This window comes from Poromitra crassiceps (genome assembly GCF_964638095.1).
Source record: "Poromitra crassiceps genome assembly, chromosome: 28".
Classification (NCBI taxonomy): Eukaryota; Metazoa; Chordata; class Actinopteri; order Beryciformes; family Melamphaidae; genus Poromitra; species Poromitra crassiceps.
The window spans coordinates 6,842,784-6,858,560 of record NC_139651.1 but is presented as its reverse complement, the minus strand read 5'-3'; the positions used below and the strand labels follow the sequence as shown (position 1 = coordinate 6,858,560).

General features: G+C 44.0%; 1 protein-coding gene across 11 annotated transcripts in view; it reads right to left on the bottom strand.

Moving 5' to 3' along the window:
- Positions 1 to 15,777, bottom strand: part of celf6 (CUGBP Elav-like family member 6) — a gene marked incomplete at both ends in the record, with an annotated part of 221,805 nt that overhangs the window by 28,763 nt on the left and 177,265 nt on the right. For all 11 annotated transcript variants that reach the window (XM_083662306.1, XM_083662308.1, XM_083662303.1 and 8 more), the window contains one exon: positions 3,627 to 3,770. In XM_083662306.1, coding sequence (XP_083518432.1) covers positions 3,627 to 3,770 — 144 coding nt within the window. The remainder of the gene's footprint in view (positions 1 to 3,626; positions 3,771 to 15,777) is intronic.

The following is a 15,777-nucleotide window of genomic DNA, read 5'->3' as shown; positions in this document are numbered from 1 at the left end:
TGTATATGTTGTGAATGTTTGTGAGTGTATATGTTGTGAATGTTTGTGAGTGTATATGTTGTGAATGTTTGTGAGTGTATATGTTGTGAATGTTTGTGAGTGTATATGTTGTGAATGTTTGTGAGTGTATATGTTGTGAATGTTTGTGAGTGTATATGTTGTGAATGTTTGTGAGTGTATGAATATGTTGTGAATGTTTGTGAGTGTATACGTTGTGAATGTTTGTGAGTGTATGAATATGTTGTGAATGTTTGTGAGTGTATACGTTGTGAATGTTTGTGAGTGTATGAATATGTTGTGAATGTTTGTGAGTGTATATGTTGTGAGTGTATATGTTGTGAATGTTTGTCAGCGTATGAATATCTTGTGAATGTTTGTGAGTGTATATGTTGTGAGTGTATATGTTGTGAATGTTTGTGAGTGTATATGTTGTGAGTGTATATGTTGTGAATGTTTGTGAGTGTATGAATATGTTGTGAATGTTTGTGAGTGTATATGTTGTGAATGTTTGTGAGTGTATATGTTGTGGGTGTTTGTGAGTGTATGAATATGTTGTGAATGTTTGTGAGTGTATATGTTGTGAATGTTTGTCAGCATATGAATATCTTGTGAATGTTTGTGAGGGTATACGTTGTGAATGTTTGTGAGTGTATATGTTGTGAATGTTTGTGAGTGTATACGTTGTGAATGTTTGTGAGTGTATGAATATCTTGTGAATGTTTGTGAGTGTATATGTTGTGAATGTTTGTGAGTGTATACGTTGTGAATGTTTGTGAGTGTATACGTTGTGGGTGTTTGTGAGTGTATGAATATGTTGTGAATGTTTGTGAGTGTATATGTTGTGAATGTTTGTCAGCATATGAATATCTTGTGAATGTTTGTGAGGGTATACGTTGTGAATGTTTGTGAGTGTATATGTTGTGAATGTTTGTGAGTGTATACGTTGTGAATGTTTGTGAGTGTATGAATATCTTGTGAATGTTTGTGAGTGTATATGTTGTGAATGTTTGTGAGTGTATACGTTGTGAATGTTTGTGAGTGTATGAATATCTTGTGAATGTTTGTGAGTGTATATGTTGTGAATGTTTGTCAGCATATGAATATCTTGTGAATGTTTGTGAGGGTATACGTTGTGAATGTTTGTGAGTGTATATGTTGTGAATGTTTGTGAGTGTATACGTTGTGAATGTTTGTGAGTGTATGAATATCTTGTGAATGTTTGTGAGTGTATGAATATCTTGTGAATGTTTGTCAGCATATGAATATCTTGTGAATGTTTGTGAGTGTATGAATATCTTGTGAATGTTTGTGAGTGTATATGTTGTGAATGTTTGTGAGTGTATGAATATCTTGTGAATGTTTGTGAGTGTATATGTTGTGAATGTTTGTGAGTGTATATGTTGTGAATGTTTGTGAGTGTATACGTTGTGAATGTTTGTGAGTGTATGAATATCTTGTGAATGTTTGTGAGTGTATATGTTGTGAATGTTTGTGAGTGTATATGTTGTGAATGTTTGTGAGTGTATGAATATCTTGTGAATGTTTGTGAGTGTATACGTTGTGAATGTTTGTGAGTGTATATGTTGTGAATGTTTGTGAGTGTATATGTTGTGAATGTTTGTGAGTGTATACGTTGTGAATGTTTGTGAGTGTATATGTTGTGAATGTTTGTGAGTGTATACGTTGTGAATGTTTGTGAGTGTATATGTTGTGAATGTTTGTGAGTGTATGAATATGTTGTGAATGTTTGTGAGTGTATATGCTGTTAATGTTTGTGAGTGTATGAATATCTTGTGAATGTTTGTGAGTGTATATGTTGTGAATGTTTGTGAGTGTATGAATATCTTGTGAATGTTTGTGAGTGTATATGTTGTGAATGTTTGTGAGTGTATGAATATCTTGTGAATGTTTGTGAGTGTATGAATATCTTGTGAATGTTTGTGAGTGTATATGTTGTGAATGTTTGTGAGTGTATATGTTGTGAATGTTTGTGAGTGTATGAATATGTTGTGAATGTTTGTGAGTGTATATGTTGTGAATGTTTGTGAGTGTATATGTTGTGAATGTTTGTGAGTGTATATGTTGTGAATGTTTGTGAGTGTATATGCTGTTAATGTTTGTGAGTGTATGAATATCTTGTGAATGTTTGTGAGTGTATATGTTGTGAATGTTTGTGAGTGTATGAATATGTTGTGAATGTTTGTGAGTGTATATGTTGTGAATGTTTGTGAGTGTATATGTTGTGAATGTTTGTGAGTGTATATGTTGTGAATGTTTGTGAGTGTATATGTTGTGAATGTTTGTGAGTGTATGAATATGTTGTGAATGTTTGTGAGTGTATATGTTGTGAATGTTTGTGAGTGTATACGTTGTGAATGTTTGTGAGTGTATGAATATGTTGTGAATGTTTGTGAGTGTATATGTTGTGAATGTTTGTGAGTGTATGAATATGTTGTGAATGTTTGTGAGTGTATATGTTGTGAATGTTTGTGAGTGTATACGTTGTGAATGTTTGTGAGTGTATATGTTGTGAATGTTTGTGAGTGTATATGTTGTGAATGTTTGTGAGTGTATACGTTGTGAATGTTTGTGAGTGTATATGTTGTGAATGTTTGTGAGTGTATATGTTGTGAATGTTTGTGAGTGTATACGTTGTGAATGTTTGTGAGTGTATATGTTGTGAATGTTTGTGAGTGTATATGTTGTGAATGTTTGTGAGTGTATACGTTGTGAATGTTTGTGAGTGTATATGTTGTGAATGTTTGTGAGTGTATATGTTGTGAATGTTTGTGAGTGTATATGTTGTGAATGTTTGTGAGTGTATATGTTGTGAATGTTTGTGAGTGTATATGTAAGGGATAATGTATACTGAGCCGGTGATTACTGTGGAAATAATGACCGACAGGTGAATGATTTAGCCCGACGCGCAGCGGAGGGCTTAATATTCACCTGAAGGTCATTATTTCCAGTAATCACCGGCTCAGTATACATTATCCCGCTTAGAACACGGCCTACAACTAAATCATTCAATAATCTGACAAAAATAATTATTTAAATAGATTTTTTAATAGCGTTTTCAACACAAAGCGGTTTCATTCGTAATTGGCACACAAGACACCACAGCTGCAACTGGTTGGCCTAATTAGTAGCGTCTGCCGACAAAATGCTCTTACCAACTGATTAATCCAGGTGTGGCAGAGCAGCGGTCGGTTGTCGAGAAATAATGACCGGTGAATATTGTTGATTGACCAATCAGAATCGAGTATTCGAGAGAGCCGTGTTCTAAGTTGTGAATGTTTGTGAGTGTATATGTTGTGAATGTTTGTGAGTGTATACGTTGTGAATGTTTGTGAGTGTATGAATATGAACCATTGCAAAGCTGAAAAGGAGTAACCGTGCTAAGGGAAAAAAGACACAATACAAAAAGCAGTGCAGTGTTTTTTTGTAGTCAGTCATATCTAGTACAATGTAACAGTCATTATAGTGTGAATCAATTAAAGCATGGTTCTCTGGGGTGGTCTGCATGCCTAGTAGTGAATTCAAATTTCAAACTGCACCTGATTAAAATATGGTTGATGTATTTGTTTGAAGCTCACCGTCTCCTCCCCCGCCGGGCTGAGACTTACAGCATGAGAATAGGCGCCGTAGGCCCCAAACTGGATGGTCATAGGGCTGAAGATGCCGAGCTGGCCCGCCATCTGGTGCATCCGGCGCAGGGTCCTCTCCTTATCGGTGTCGGCAAACTTCACCACCAGGCTGGACGACGCCCCCTACAGGGACACACACGCATGTACAGGTTAGTGAAACACGCACGTCGCACGTCTTTAATTCAATGTCACTATTGACTACACCTGTATATCCTGGTACAGTGTGTATAACAAACAAAAAATCAAGACAGGCTCCAAAAAGCCCAAAACAAACTAATGTAGTTCTTAACGTAAGTTCAAGCCAGGAAGACTATATCTTTTACACTTCCTTAATTCACTTTATATCTCCACTCTTCAATCTACTCACAAGATCATAATAAGCTGTCAATTTCCGGGTTTCAATGAACAATCAGCTGGTTGCCGCCCAGTCTCTGTTAACCAATTGCATAGTGTCACATCACTGCTCTCATCACCTCTCACCCTACACACCTCCAGTGTAAGCCTATCACATTGCTCCTCAACCCTGTCGTAAGCCAATTGCTTGGAGGCGGGTTCCTTAAATATGCTTGTTTCTGTCTCATTCAGCCTCTCAAACACCGCTGCTGTCAGGCTCGCACCCTCCTCCTCCCCTTCTCCTCCCGGTCATCGCAGACCTATCCAATTCTTCAGTCGGAAGAGTCTCATCATGAGTCTCAGAAGGAGATCACCAGCACCACCAGTATCTAGACACTGCAGGGGGATATATCTGGATGCTGATCTGGGCTGATGCAGCTCTCTCAAGATCTCCCTGCGGTGTCTAACCGCCAAAGACTAATAACAATACTTTATTCTCATCATTCTTTCTGTAGTAAATCATTCACTTTATTGTAATAAATATCACTTTATTCATTCTTTGGTCTCTAGTCTCTCCTGATTGAAATGAGGGTCATCCTTAACCTCAGTCCAAGAACGCACATTAACCCCAAACCATTTTAAGAAGTAAAATTGGCTCCCCGTTGAAGGTAGAGTACAACAATTAAAACTTATCATGGTCTATAAAATATGACATGACCTTTTAATGCACCAAGTACTTTCAGTTTGTTTCGGACATTCATAGCCTGAACACGAGGGCTAGTGTATCAGATTTGAAACTACCCAATCTGAATAGCAAAGTTGGGAGAAGTACATTCCTCTATACGGGGGAAGAGTGGAACAATATCCCTAATGAAGTTAAGTCTGCAAATTCTCTGAAAAGACTCTGTAGCTACTGTAAAGCTACTGTAAAGTAATGTGTGAGCCTTCCGGTGTAATGGTTTATGTATGTATATGTCGTGTACTTTTTATCCTTGTATTGTATTGTATTGTTTATGTGTTACTGTGTGTCATGTTTTTATTAGACCAGGGACCATGACGGAAATAAGTGTTTACACTTTTTCATGTCATCCCTTGGATTTTGTTATTCTTTATCCCAAATAAAATCGATCAATCAATCAATCAATCAATCAATCACGCACGCACACACACATGAAGAATTGCATTACAAACCGCTATTTATCCATTTCAGGAAAAAAATGCTTCCTAAAGATGCTAAAAAAATTGAGAATTTTGCAAATTGTGAATGACTTAAAATGACACACACACACACACACACACAATGACTTAAAATGACACACACGCACACACACGCGCACACACACACACACACACACACACACACACACACAGGGAGGGATTGAGCACAATGGTTTGTTGATGTGTAGTTCATGGTTTTTTTTTCATGTATGATGCTGGGGCAAAGAACCACCCAAAGTATGTCACCTTTTCTCTGAGTAAAGCGTCTTTGTCTTTGAGTATTTATAAAAAGCGCTATATAAGTCCGATCTATTGTTATTGTTATTATTAAATTGTCATACTTTCACCAAATGAGGACAACTAATAATAACTTCTGCAACTGCCAAATCTATGGTAACTTTCAATCAGCAGTGTTTCGAAGTTTGCACCTGCCGATTTGGCTGGCCACCCGGAACAGCTGAGGAGCTCATTGTTGTTCGCCAAAACAAGTTTGTGTTTTGCCCAAACTGAATAAATATATTAATTGGAAAAAAGATCTATAACTATAACAGTTTCAAAGCTCACATGGATTTACTATCAGCAAGCTGTTACTCACCAATATAAAGGGGAAAAACACAATTCAAAAGCAGCGGTGACATTGTCACATGTGCCAGACTAGTTTATAGCTATAGACGGTTTTCACCAGAGCGCAACCCCACAGCACTTCCTTTTTCTCAGCATTCGGCAAACTGCAGAAATATTCACTTGACATCGTTACTTTTGTTTTCGCTGCTCAGCTGTATAGACGATTTTCACGGAATGGTCAATCCTGCACTTGAATGTTTTTTTTCTTTTATGTCCATAGCAAACACTGCAACAGGAAGTGAGCGGGGGTTCAATTTAGAATGTTTTTGTTGTCAAGTTAAAACCGTCTATAGCTCGATCTTATACTCCAACTGGAGGTGTATAATTACAGTATATAAAAACAATGGACACTATCAATCCAAGCCAATATAGGCCATCTGAAGAAACACGATTGCTGGATGTACACACACCACATTTCCATCCGTTTAAGTGTGCTGGACGTTTCGACCAAAGCACCTTTCTCACTTGGGAAATGAGCTGTAGCCACACAATAAAAAGATGTAGCGCAGATATCATTCAGTGCAAGAACCTTCTCTCATCATGGCATTTGCGTGTATATCCCTCATTTGTGTGCGTATCCCTTTAAGACCGCGAACCGCGTTAACGCGGTTCGCGGTCTTAAAGGGATACGCACACAAATGCTGCATCAGGTATCAATGGGTTAAAGAGCTACTATCTCATAAACCCAGGAAGCCAGTGTGACTGAATAATGTGCCATTCATGACCACAGTCATTTAGCCGTCAGAGTTAAGTGGATGAGAATAGTGAGTGACATTTTGCTTCTGTGAACTTTCCCACTTCACGGAATAACCTGGCAGTGAACTGTGATCCTGAGCGGATCCCACAGGAGTCCCCGGTGCCCCACTGGTGAGGCTCCCACTGAATAGAATACACGGTAATTAGGTCTGACAAAAAGCCCTGGGCATGTGCAGGGCCAGTATATTGACTAATGGCTCTGCCTTATGGCACATATAGTTCCCTATTGATGTCTGTGCTCCTGAGTTTGCATCCAATTAAGTCATGTGAGAGACAGAGACCAGAGTCACTTCCTCATGTGACGTCCAGGCAAGGAGAGAGGGGGAGGGAGAGGGAGGAGTGTGTGCGAGAGGGAGAGAGTCAGAGAGAGAGAGAGAGGGGGAGGGAGGGAGGAGTGTGTGAGAGAGGGAGAGAGTCAGAGAGAGAGAGAGAGGGGGGGAGGGAGGGAGGAGTGTGTGAGAGAGGGAGAGAGTCAGAGAGAGAGAGAGAGGGAGGGAGGGAGGGAGGAGTGTGTGAGAGAGGGAGAGAGTCAGAGAGAGAGAGGGGCAGGGAGGGAGGAGTGTGTGAGAGGGAGAGAGTCAGAGAGAGAGAGAGAGGGGGAGGGAGGGAGGAGTGTGTGAGAGAGGGAGAGAGTCAGAGAGATAGAGAGAGGATGAGAGGGAGGAGTGTGTGTGAGAGGGAGAGAGTCAGATAGATAGAGAGAGAGGGGGAGGGAGAGGGAGAGGGAGGAGTGTGTGTGAGAGGGAGAGAGTCAGAGAGAGAGAGAGAGAGGGGGAGGGAGGGAGGAGTGTGTGAGAGAGGGAGAGAGAGAGAGAGAGAGAGAGAGGATGAGAGGGAGGAGTGTGTGTGAGAGGGAGTCAGAGAGAGAGAGAGAGAGAGGGAGAAGGAGAGGGAGTGTGTGTGAGAGAAAGAGTCAGAGAGAGAGAGAGAGAGGATGAGAGGGAGGAGTGTGTGTGAGAGGGAGAGAGTCAGAGAGATAGAGAGAGAGAGAGAGGGAGGGAGAAGGAGGAGTGTGTGTGAGAGGGAGAGTAAGAGATAGAGAGAGAGAGAGAGAGAGGAGTGTGTGTGAGAGGGAGAGAGTCAGAGAGATAGAGGGGGAGGGAGAAGGAGGAGTGTGTGTGAGAGGGAGAGAGTCAGAGAGAGAGAGAGAGGATGAGAGGGAGGAGTGTGTGTGAGAGGGAGTCAGAGAGAGAGAGAGAGGGAGGGAGAGAGAGAGGGAGGGAGAAGGAGGAGTGTGTGAGAGGGAGAGAGTCAGAGAGAGAGAGAGAGAGAGAGAGAGAGAGAGAGGATGAGAGGGAGGAGTGTGTGTGAGAGGGAGAGAGTCAGAGAGAGAGAGAGAGAGAGGGGGAGGGAGAGAAGGAGGAGTGTGTGTGAGAGGGAGAGAGTCAGAGAGAGAGAGAGAGAGAGGATGAGAGGGAGGAGTGTGTGTGAGAGGGAGTCAGAGAGAGAGAGCGAGAGAGAGAGAGAGAGGGAGAGAGAAGGAGGAGTGTGTGTGAGAGGGAGAGAGTCAGAGAGAGAGAGAGAGGGAGGGAGAAGGAGAGGGAGGAGTGTGTGTGAGAGGGAGAGAGTCAGAGAGAGAGAGAGAGAGAGAGAGAGAGGATGAGAGGGAGGAGTGTGTGTGAGAGGGAGTCAGAGAGAGAGAGAGAAAGGGAGGGAGAAGGAGGAGTGTGTGAGAGGGAGAGAGTCAGAGAGAGAGAGAGAGAGAGAGAGAGGATGAGGAGGCTGCCAGGCGGAGAAGGCAGCCACACAGACACTGTCAAGAGGACCAGGCTCCTATTTAATTACAGGCAGTGCATGCTGGGAAAGAGCACGGAGCAGCACCAGGACAGAAGGACACGGGCAGCCAGGGGGCAGTCAGGATATGATTAGCAAGATCATAAAAGCAAAGACACGCGGGGAGAAAAGGACTCCATAATCACAACTCGGAATTCATCTTTCATGGAATGTCTCTCATCCTGACAGGGTCAGCACAAATCCACACTTTGATTTAGATTAGCATCTTTTGGTTGGGTGCAAAAACTCGGGGGAAAGCGAGGGGAACTACAGAGGACACAGTGACATAGGACGATGAGGTTGACCAGTGTGGAAGTTTGTGTGTGTTAGAATGTAAAATTGATAAAGCCAACGTACCCTAGACCAAGAAAGCTGGTGAGCTGCTCTCCAGGCCCGATCGAGCCCAAGCTACTATACAGTCACAGCAGCAGGCACACGACTGAAGCAGAGCTCTCCAAACAGAGCATCACACAAACAAACACACGTAGTAAAGTCTGTGGAGCTGAATACAGCAACGACACACTCTGAGAGTGTGTGTTCAGCCGGTAGGGCAAACAGAGTCTCAATCCTGGTTTGAGTGCAGCCTGACTTCATGGTGATTCTTCAGAATTCATATGAAAAAGCGGTGTGTCCTATTCTTGTATGTATGTGCTTCGTGGAAAATTAAAACAGTCATGGCTAAGTGATAGTGCCACTGAGAGGGCAACTTGCCACAGTGCCACCTGCTTTGTGGGTTAGTTAGTCATGATTGCTGCAACAGACCTTACACCGCGATCACTATTAGGTTTATCTTTCCTAAACGTGAGAGTGATTTTTATTTAAAAAAAACTATTTATCTATCTATCTATCTATCTATCTATCTATATATATATATATATATATATATATGTGTGTGTGTGTGTGTGCGTGTGTGTGAGCAGATATTTGTTATCTAAACGTATCAGTCGTATAAATAATAATAATAATAATAACAATAACAATATTCATGTTAATAATAATAATGATAATGATAATAATGATAATGATAATAATAACAATCAAATTAAAATAATAATGATGCTGATGCTGATGATTATTATTATAGTAATAATAAGAAGAAATGCATGTACTAAAATAAAAAGCAACAAAAAAGTGTCATGAGCTGTTGGGAAAGCTTTTTGCAAGTAGGCTATGCTATCCCACTGCATCACGTGCAAAACAACAGGTTTCATAAACATTCTATGAACAGAAGCAGGAGAATGTGTTGGCTGGAGATAAGCTGGAGAGGATGCGTCTCTGGGGAACGGAGGAAGGCATCAGCATGAACCCGAGGGACAGTTGGTCTCAGATGGGATCCTATCAGAGGCAGCCAGCACCTCACCTCAGGCCAGAGGAGGAGACCCATCAGAGGCAGCCAGCACCTTCACCTCCCTCAGGCCAAAGGAGGAGACCCATCAGAGCCAGCCAGCACCTCACCTCAGGCCAGAGGAGGAGACCCATCAGAGCCAGCCAGCACCTCACCTCAGGCCAGAGGAGGAGACCCATCTACTGCGTCTCTCAAGATGCCGTTTCAATGAGCTAAATCAATACGGCAAAGCGGTGGCGTTAGCGGTGCACTTGTTCCTCCTCCCTGCTCCAATTTCCTCTCAGTCCACCTTCTGACCTTCCTCACTTCTTCCTCAACTTTGTGAGCCGGTGGACGGGACTGGATTTGGACTTGGATTTAGTTCTAATAAGCCCGGCTCTGATAAGCCCGGCTCGGAGCAAACATCCTCCTCCTCCATCCCTGCAGCGCTCCAGCCTGCTCACAGCCAGTGCTACTGCAGGGAATGTAATCAGTTACTCATGACTTATTACTCCTTTAAAAAGGACTACATATTACTTGACTTGTTACTTGGTATCAAAAGTAATTAGTGACGTTACTTGTTGCTTTATATTGCTTTAGCTAACCCCTCTTTCTGAAAAAGTGACGTACAACCTGTTTAGCCAGCTCCTTTTTTAGAACTGAAATCCACTTTATTGGAACAATAATTAACGTTACAGGAGGAGTCAACGATCAGCCAAACGACATACTTTTTATTTACCATGCCTATCCTAGGACAGACAACTAATAGAGGGAATGCACCGACGCCACGCCCCCTCCCGAACACGCCCCCTCAGCCGGACTGAGCAGCACTGAGTGTCAAATTTCCAAAACAAACGTGGCTTCTGCCAGGGGTAGTAGCGAAACCACGGCTAATATAAACGATTATCTGCTTAAAATAAAGGCAGTTGGACTCGAATGTGACCCTTACAGCTTGCCAAAGAACCAGTGGTCCATGGACGTAGACATGTGGCCAGGAATAGGGTTTCCTGACATTTATATGTACTTAATATCGACGCCGGGGAAATACACAAACCAAAGCATGAAAGCATACAAGAGCCTGGACGTAGCGTGGTCGTACTTCAAGGCTGGATTTGTTGGCGACATTAAAGTAACGAGGACAGCAATGGATATTCTGGTTGTATGTGGAGAGGTACATATTTATTTTATTACAACTTTTATTAAGAAAAATATAGCATACGCTGTCCCTAGCTTTGTTCAGAGTGAACACTATCACTCATGTAACGTTATATCTGTGCAGGTAGAACACAGCCAGAGAATGAATGAGCCCTCATTGAAACCCTGGATAGCTGCAGAGAAGACCGGGACCGTTTCATTAGCTTTCGGCAGCCTGTAAAAAGATACCTCCGACACCTTGTTGAATCTATTTTTACAGTCAATGGCACAACAGCACTTTACCATTTTCGTTGTTTTCTCGCGGAAGCTGAACGCTAAACACCGTGACCCGGCGGCGCCACCTGGCTTGTTTAGACGTTTTGACACTCACTGCAGCTGAGTGGGCGTACCCGCACTGACTGTCGCGTCCGTGACGTCACGTGCATTCCCTCTATAGACCCTTTTTATGGGGGCCATTTTGTGCCGAAAAGGCAGGGTAAACACAGGTGCAAGCAAAACACTAATGAGGGTTTACAACTTCCAATGATTGGAATTTGGAAACCCTCATTAGTGTCATTGGTGGCACCTGTGTTTACCCTGCCTTTTCGGCACAAAATGCCCCCTGTGAAAAGGGTCTATCGTGTTCTGGCAACGCAGTAGTCTTGCATTGCCAGACCGACAGTATCTCCACACTTAGCACTGTGCCAGCACTGGAGAAAGTAATGCAGTAACTGAAGTTACTTGGATTATTAGTAACTTATTACCATTTTAAAAATTGTAATGCCTTACACTACTCGTCACTGGGGAAAGTAATATGTTACAGTAATAACATTACTGAGTAATATTTTACTGCCCAGCACTGCTCGCAGCAGCACAGGGGCATGGTCGCATTTAGAACACATTCATTTTCCGCTTTGTGTATCTGTATTCTTATATTCATTTAATAGCTTGTGAAGAATATGTGTATGGTGAGCATGGGGACCAGAAGAGCCCTGAGGCTGCCTGTACTCACTGCACCATGACTCCAGACGAGGTGAGTCTGCCCTGGACTGGCTTGTCTCAGCGGAGTGCTCCACTGTAAGGGAAGACCCACCAAGTCTGCAATGTATGCACAGAACAACGCACTGAAACTTAAAGTCCCTGGAAACCAAAATCCACAAAAACCTTCTAACTATTAAATGTAGGGTCTTATGTGAGTAATTGTGTGCCTCAGAAATGAATTGACATTACTTTCAACCCTAAGCCCAAAAATCGACACTTTTCTACAAGGTCTGGATTTCAATTTCCTCATTGAAGAGAGCGGAGCGCGCGGTGCTAAAATGCACGATCTTATCACGTCATAAGATTTAATCGAATCACACACACGCATACACACACGCGCGCACACACACACTGACACACACACAGTAGCGCTGTGCACTCGCAGCGGCAGAGATCTCTTCCTCTCTGTAAACCCTCTCTGTCTCTGCTACTGTATGCACCGAGCAACGCGCAAACACACACACACACACACACACACACACACACACACACACACACTATCTCTCTTTCCTTCTCTCTCTCTCCTTCTCAGAGAGAGAGGTCTCCTCCCAGCAGGTCTCCTCCAGCAGGTCTCCTCCGAGAGAGAGAGGAGACCTGCTGCAGACGGGACACGCCCACACAGTCCACGGGAGAAAATACACTCTAAAATCTAATTGATTCTCATGACTTTTGCCATGACTTGTCAAACCTAAATTTATATACTTTGCGACGTTCATCATCGTTCAAATTTGGCTGGTGGCTTATTAACATAGGTTCCTGTGATGTGATGAACTCAAAATGCTAAATAATAAAAAAAATATTTCTGGTTTCCAGGGACTTTAAACACTCTCTCAGCTCAGCACGCACCTCCTGATATCACCGTGTTGGTGTCGTTCCTGGATCAACATTTGTTCCTAGTACGGCCCGGGAAAACCCCGCCCCCGAACTCATTTGATTGGTCACCACATGTGGTTTAAGATTAGGGTTAGGGTGTGAAAAAAGTGCAGTTGTCAGCGAGCTTGGTCCTTTGGCTAAATGGATAAGGTGCGCGCCATCCAATCTGAGAACTGGGGTTTGAACCACACACATTTTTATTAAAAAAAAATGGTTTAGGCAAATGCAACAATGTGGTTAGGGTTTGGGTCTGGTCGTCGTTAAAGATAAGAAAACCCTAACCCTAATCTTAAACACATCTTTTTTTACTTGTCACACGTTTTCAGGAAGTAGCAATTGCGGCGAATCAAATGAGTTCGGGGGCGGGGTTCTCCCGGTCCGTACTAGGAGCAAATGTTGGTCCAGGAACGACACCAACCGCACAGCCGCACGGAGCTGCACCTCTCCTGAATTTCATATAGGATAAAAGCCCAGAATATCCCCTCTGAAATCCTAATCCTCTGCCCCCTGCAGAAGACTATCTCCATGCTGGAACAGGGAGATTTCATATCTTCAAATCTTGACCCGTTGTATTGTGACTGGATCCCCCCAGGCCCTGGTCAGAGAAAGCAGATTTGACAGAGTGAGCTCTCCCTCAGGGATCAAGGGTTCCATCCAGAGGAAGGAAAGGAGTAATATCGCGGGGGCGCCAGGTAATGAAGGAACAGGTGGCAGCCAGGCGACGACGGGCGCGGGATGCAAAGCAGCCACTCCTCGGCTGGTAGCAGAAAATCACAAGCTGACAAACAAACAGAATAATAACCTCCGCCGGCAGGACTCCTATACCTGCGGAGAAAATGAATTCGCCGAATTTGATAAGGGCCAACAGGGAGCCTTCACTTTTGACAGGTACAACTAAGGAATTTGTCACGGGTTCAGAAACTAATCTAATTTCGTGAACAACACATTTGACTTGCGAAAATCTCCTATATTGGATTTGTGTATAAGGGCACAATATGTGTAGAGAGGGAAAATACACAACGGTAATTGAGGGGATTAGAACTGAGCTACGCCAGTGAAAACGGCATTACGCTTTTATCTGTGCATTACTGTGATACAAAGACACTGGTGTTAAGTGTGTCGCGAAAAGGTAAACAGACCCTCGTCTCCATCCTCTAAAGAAGCTTAGAGCAACATCATAGAACAAGGCACACACATCGGAGGGAGAGCCGTCACTTTGGCAAGCATACTAATCAACGATAATGTGGTGTTTGCCGAGCTTCTCCCACGCGCGGCAAACACCTAACTGCTATTTTTAAAATGGCAAAATGGAAATTTACGGAGTTGCGACCGGCTTTCGACAGACTGCGTTTACCCCCCGAAAGGGTTAATAGAGAATCAGTAATGAATTAATAAATTGAATAAACCATAACAAGTTTGTCCGGTAATTGGATGAACCCCCCCCATGCGGGCCTCATGTTCGAGTCTTTGAACCCAGTCAGCCTCATGGGAAGACTGGCTCTCATTAGCAGTGGAGGATGCTGTCTTGGTCGGTCCTTACTGTCCACCCCATGCTGCTGCGGGCTGGTCCTTACTGTCCACCCCATGCTGCTGCTGTGGTCCTTACTGTCCACCATGTTGCTGCAGGCTGCCTAGCACACTGCATCCTTACTGTCCACCACATGTTGCAGCAGGCTGTCTAGCACACTGCATCCTTACTGTCCACCACATGTTGCAGCAGGCTGCCTAGCACACTGCATCCTTACTGTCCACCACATGTTGCTGCAGGCTGTCTAGCACACTGCATCCTTACTGTCCACCCCATGTTGCTGCATGCTGCCTAGCACACTGCATCCTTACTGGCCACCCCATGTTGCTGCAGGCTGCCTAGCACACTGCATCCTTACTGTCCACCACATGTTGCTGCAGGCTGTCTAGCACACTGCATCCCTACTGTCCACCCCATGTTGCTGCATGCTGCCTAGCACACTGCATCCTTACTGTCCACCACATGTTGCTGCAGGCTGTCTAGCACACTGCATCCCTACTGTCCACCCCATGTTGCTGCAGGCTGCCTAGCACACTGCATCCTTACTGTCCACCACATGTTGCTGCAGGCTGTCTAGCACACTGCATCCCTACTGTCCACCCCATGTTGCTGCAGGCTGTCTAGCACACTGCATCCTTACTGTCCACCCCATGTTGCTGCATGCTGCCTAGCACACTGCATCCTTACTGTCCACCCCATGTTGCTGCATGCTGCCTAGCACACTGCATCCTTACTGGCCACCCCATGTTGCTGCAGGCTGCCTAGCACACTGCATCCTTACTGTCCACCACATGTTGCTGCAGGCTGCCTAGCACACTGCATCCTTACTGTCCACCACATGTTGCTGCAGGCTGCCTAGCACACTGCATCCTTACTGTCCACCACATGCTGCTGCAGGCTGTCTAGCACACTGCATCCTTACTGTCCACCACATGTTGCTGCAGGCTGCCTAGCACACTGCATCCTTACTGTCCACCACATGTTGCTGCAGGCTGCCTAGCACACTGCATCCTTACTGTCCACCACATGTTGCTGCAGGCTGCCTAGCACACTGCATCCTTACTGTCCACCACATGTTGCTGCAGGCTGCCTAGCACACTGCATCCTTACTGTCCACCACATGTTGCTGCAGGCTGCCTAGCACACTGCATCCTTACTGTCCACCACATGTTGCTGCAGGCTGCCTAGCACACTGCATCCTTACTGTCCACCACATGTTGCTGCAGGCTGTCTAGCACACTGCATCCTTACTGTCTACCACATGTTGCTGCAGGCTGTCTAGCACACTGCATCCTTACTGTCCACCACATGTTGCTGCAGGCTGTCTAGCACACTGCATCCTTACTGTCTACCACATGTTGCTGCAGGCTGTCTAGCACACTGCATCCAGTCCAAAGACACAGTAAGAAGAATAATAATACTGCCACTCATTACGATGTTTTCCGTTTCATCTGAGCACATCCTTACATTATGTACATAAAGCAGTTGCATTCAGTGTATAATACACAAAACTCGGCATAGTGTTG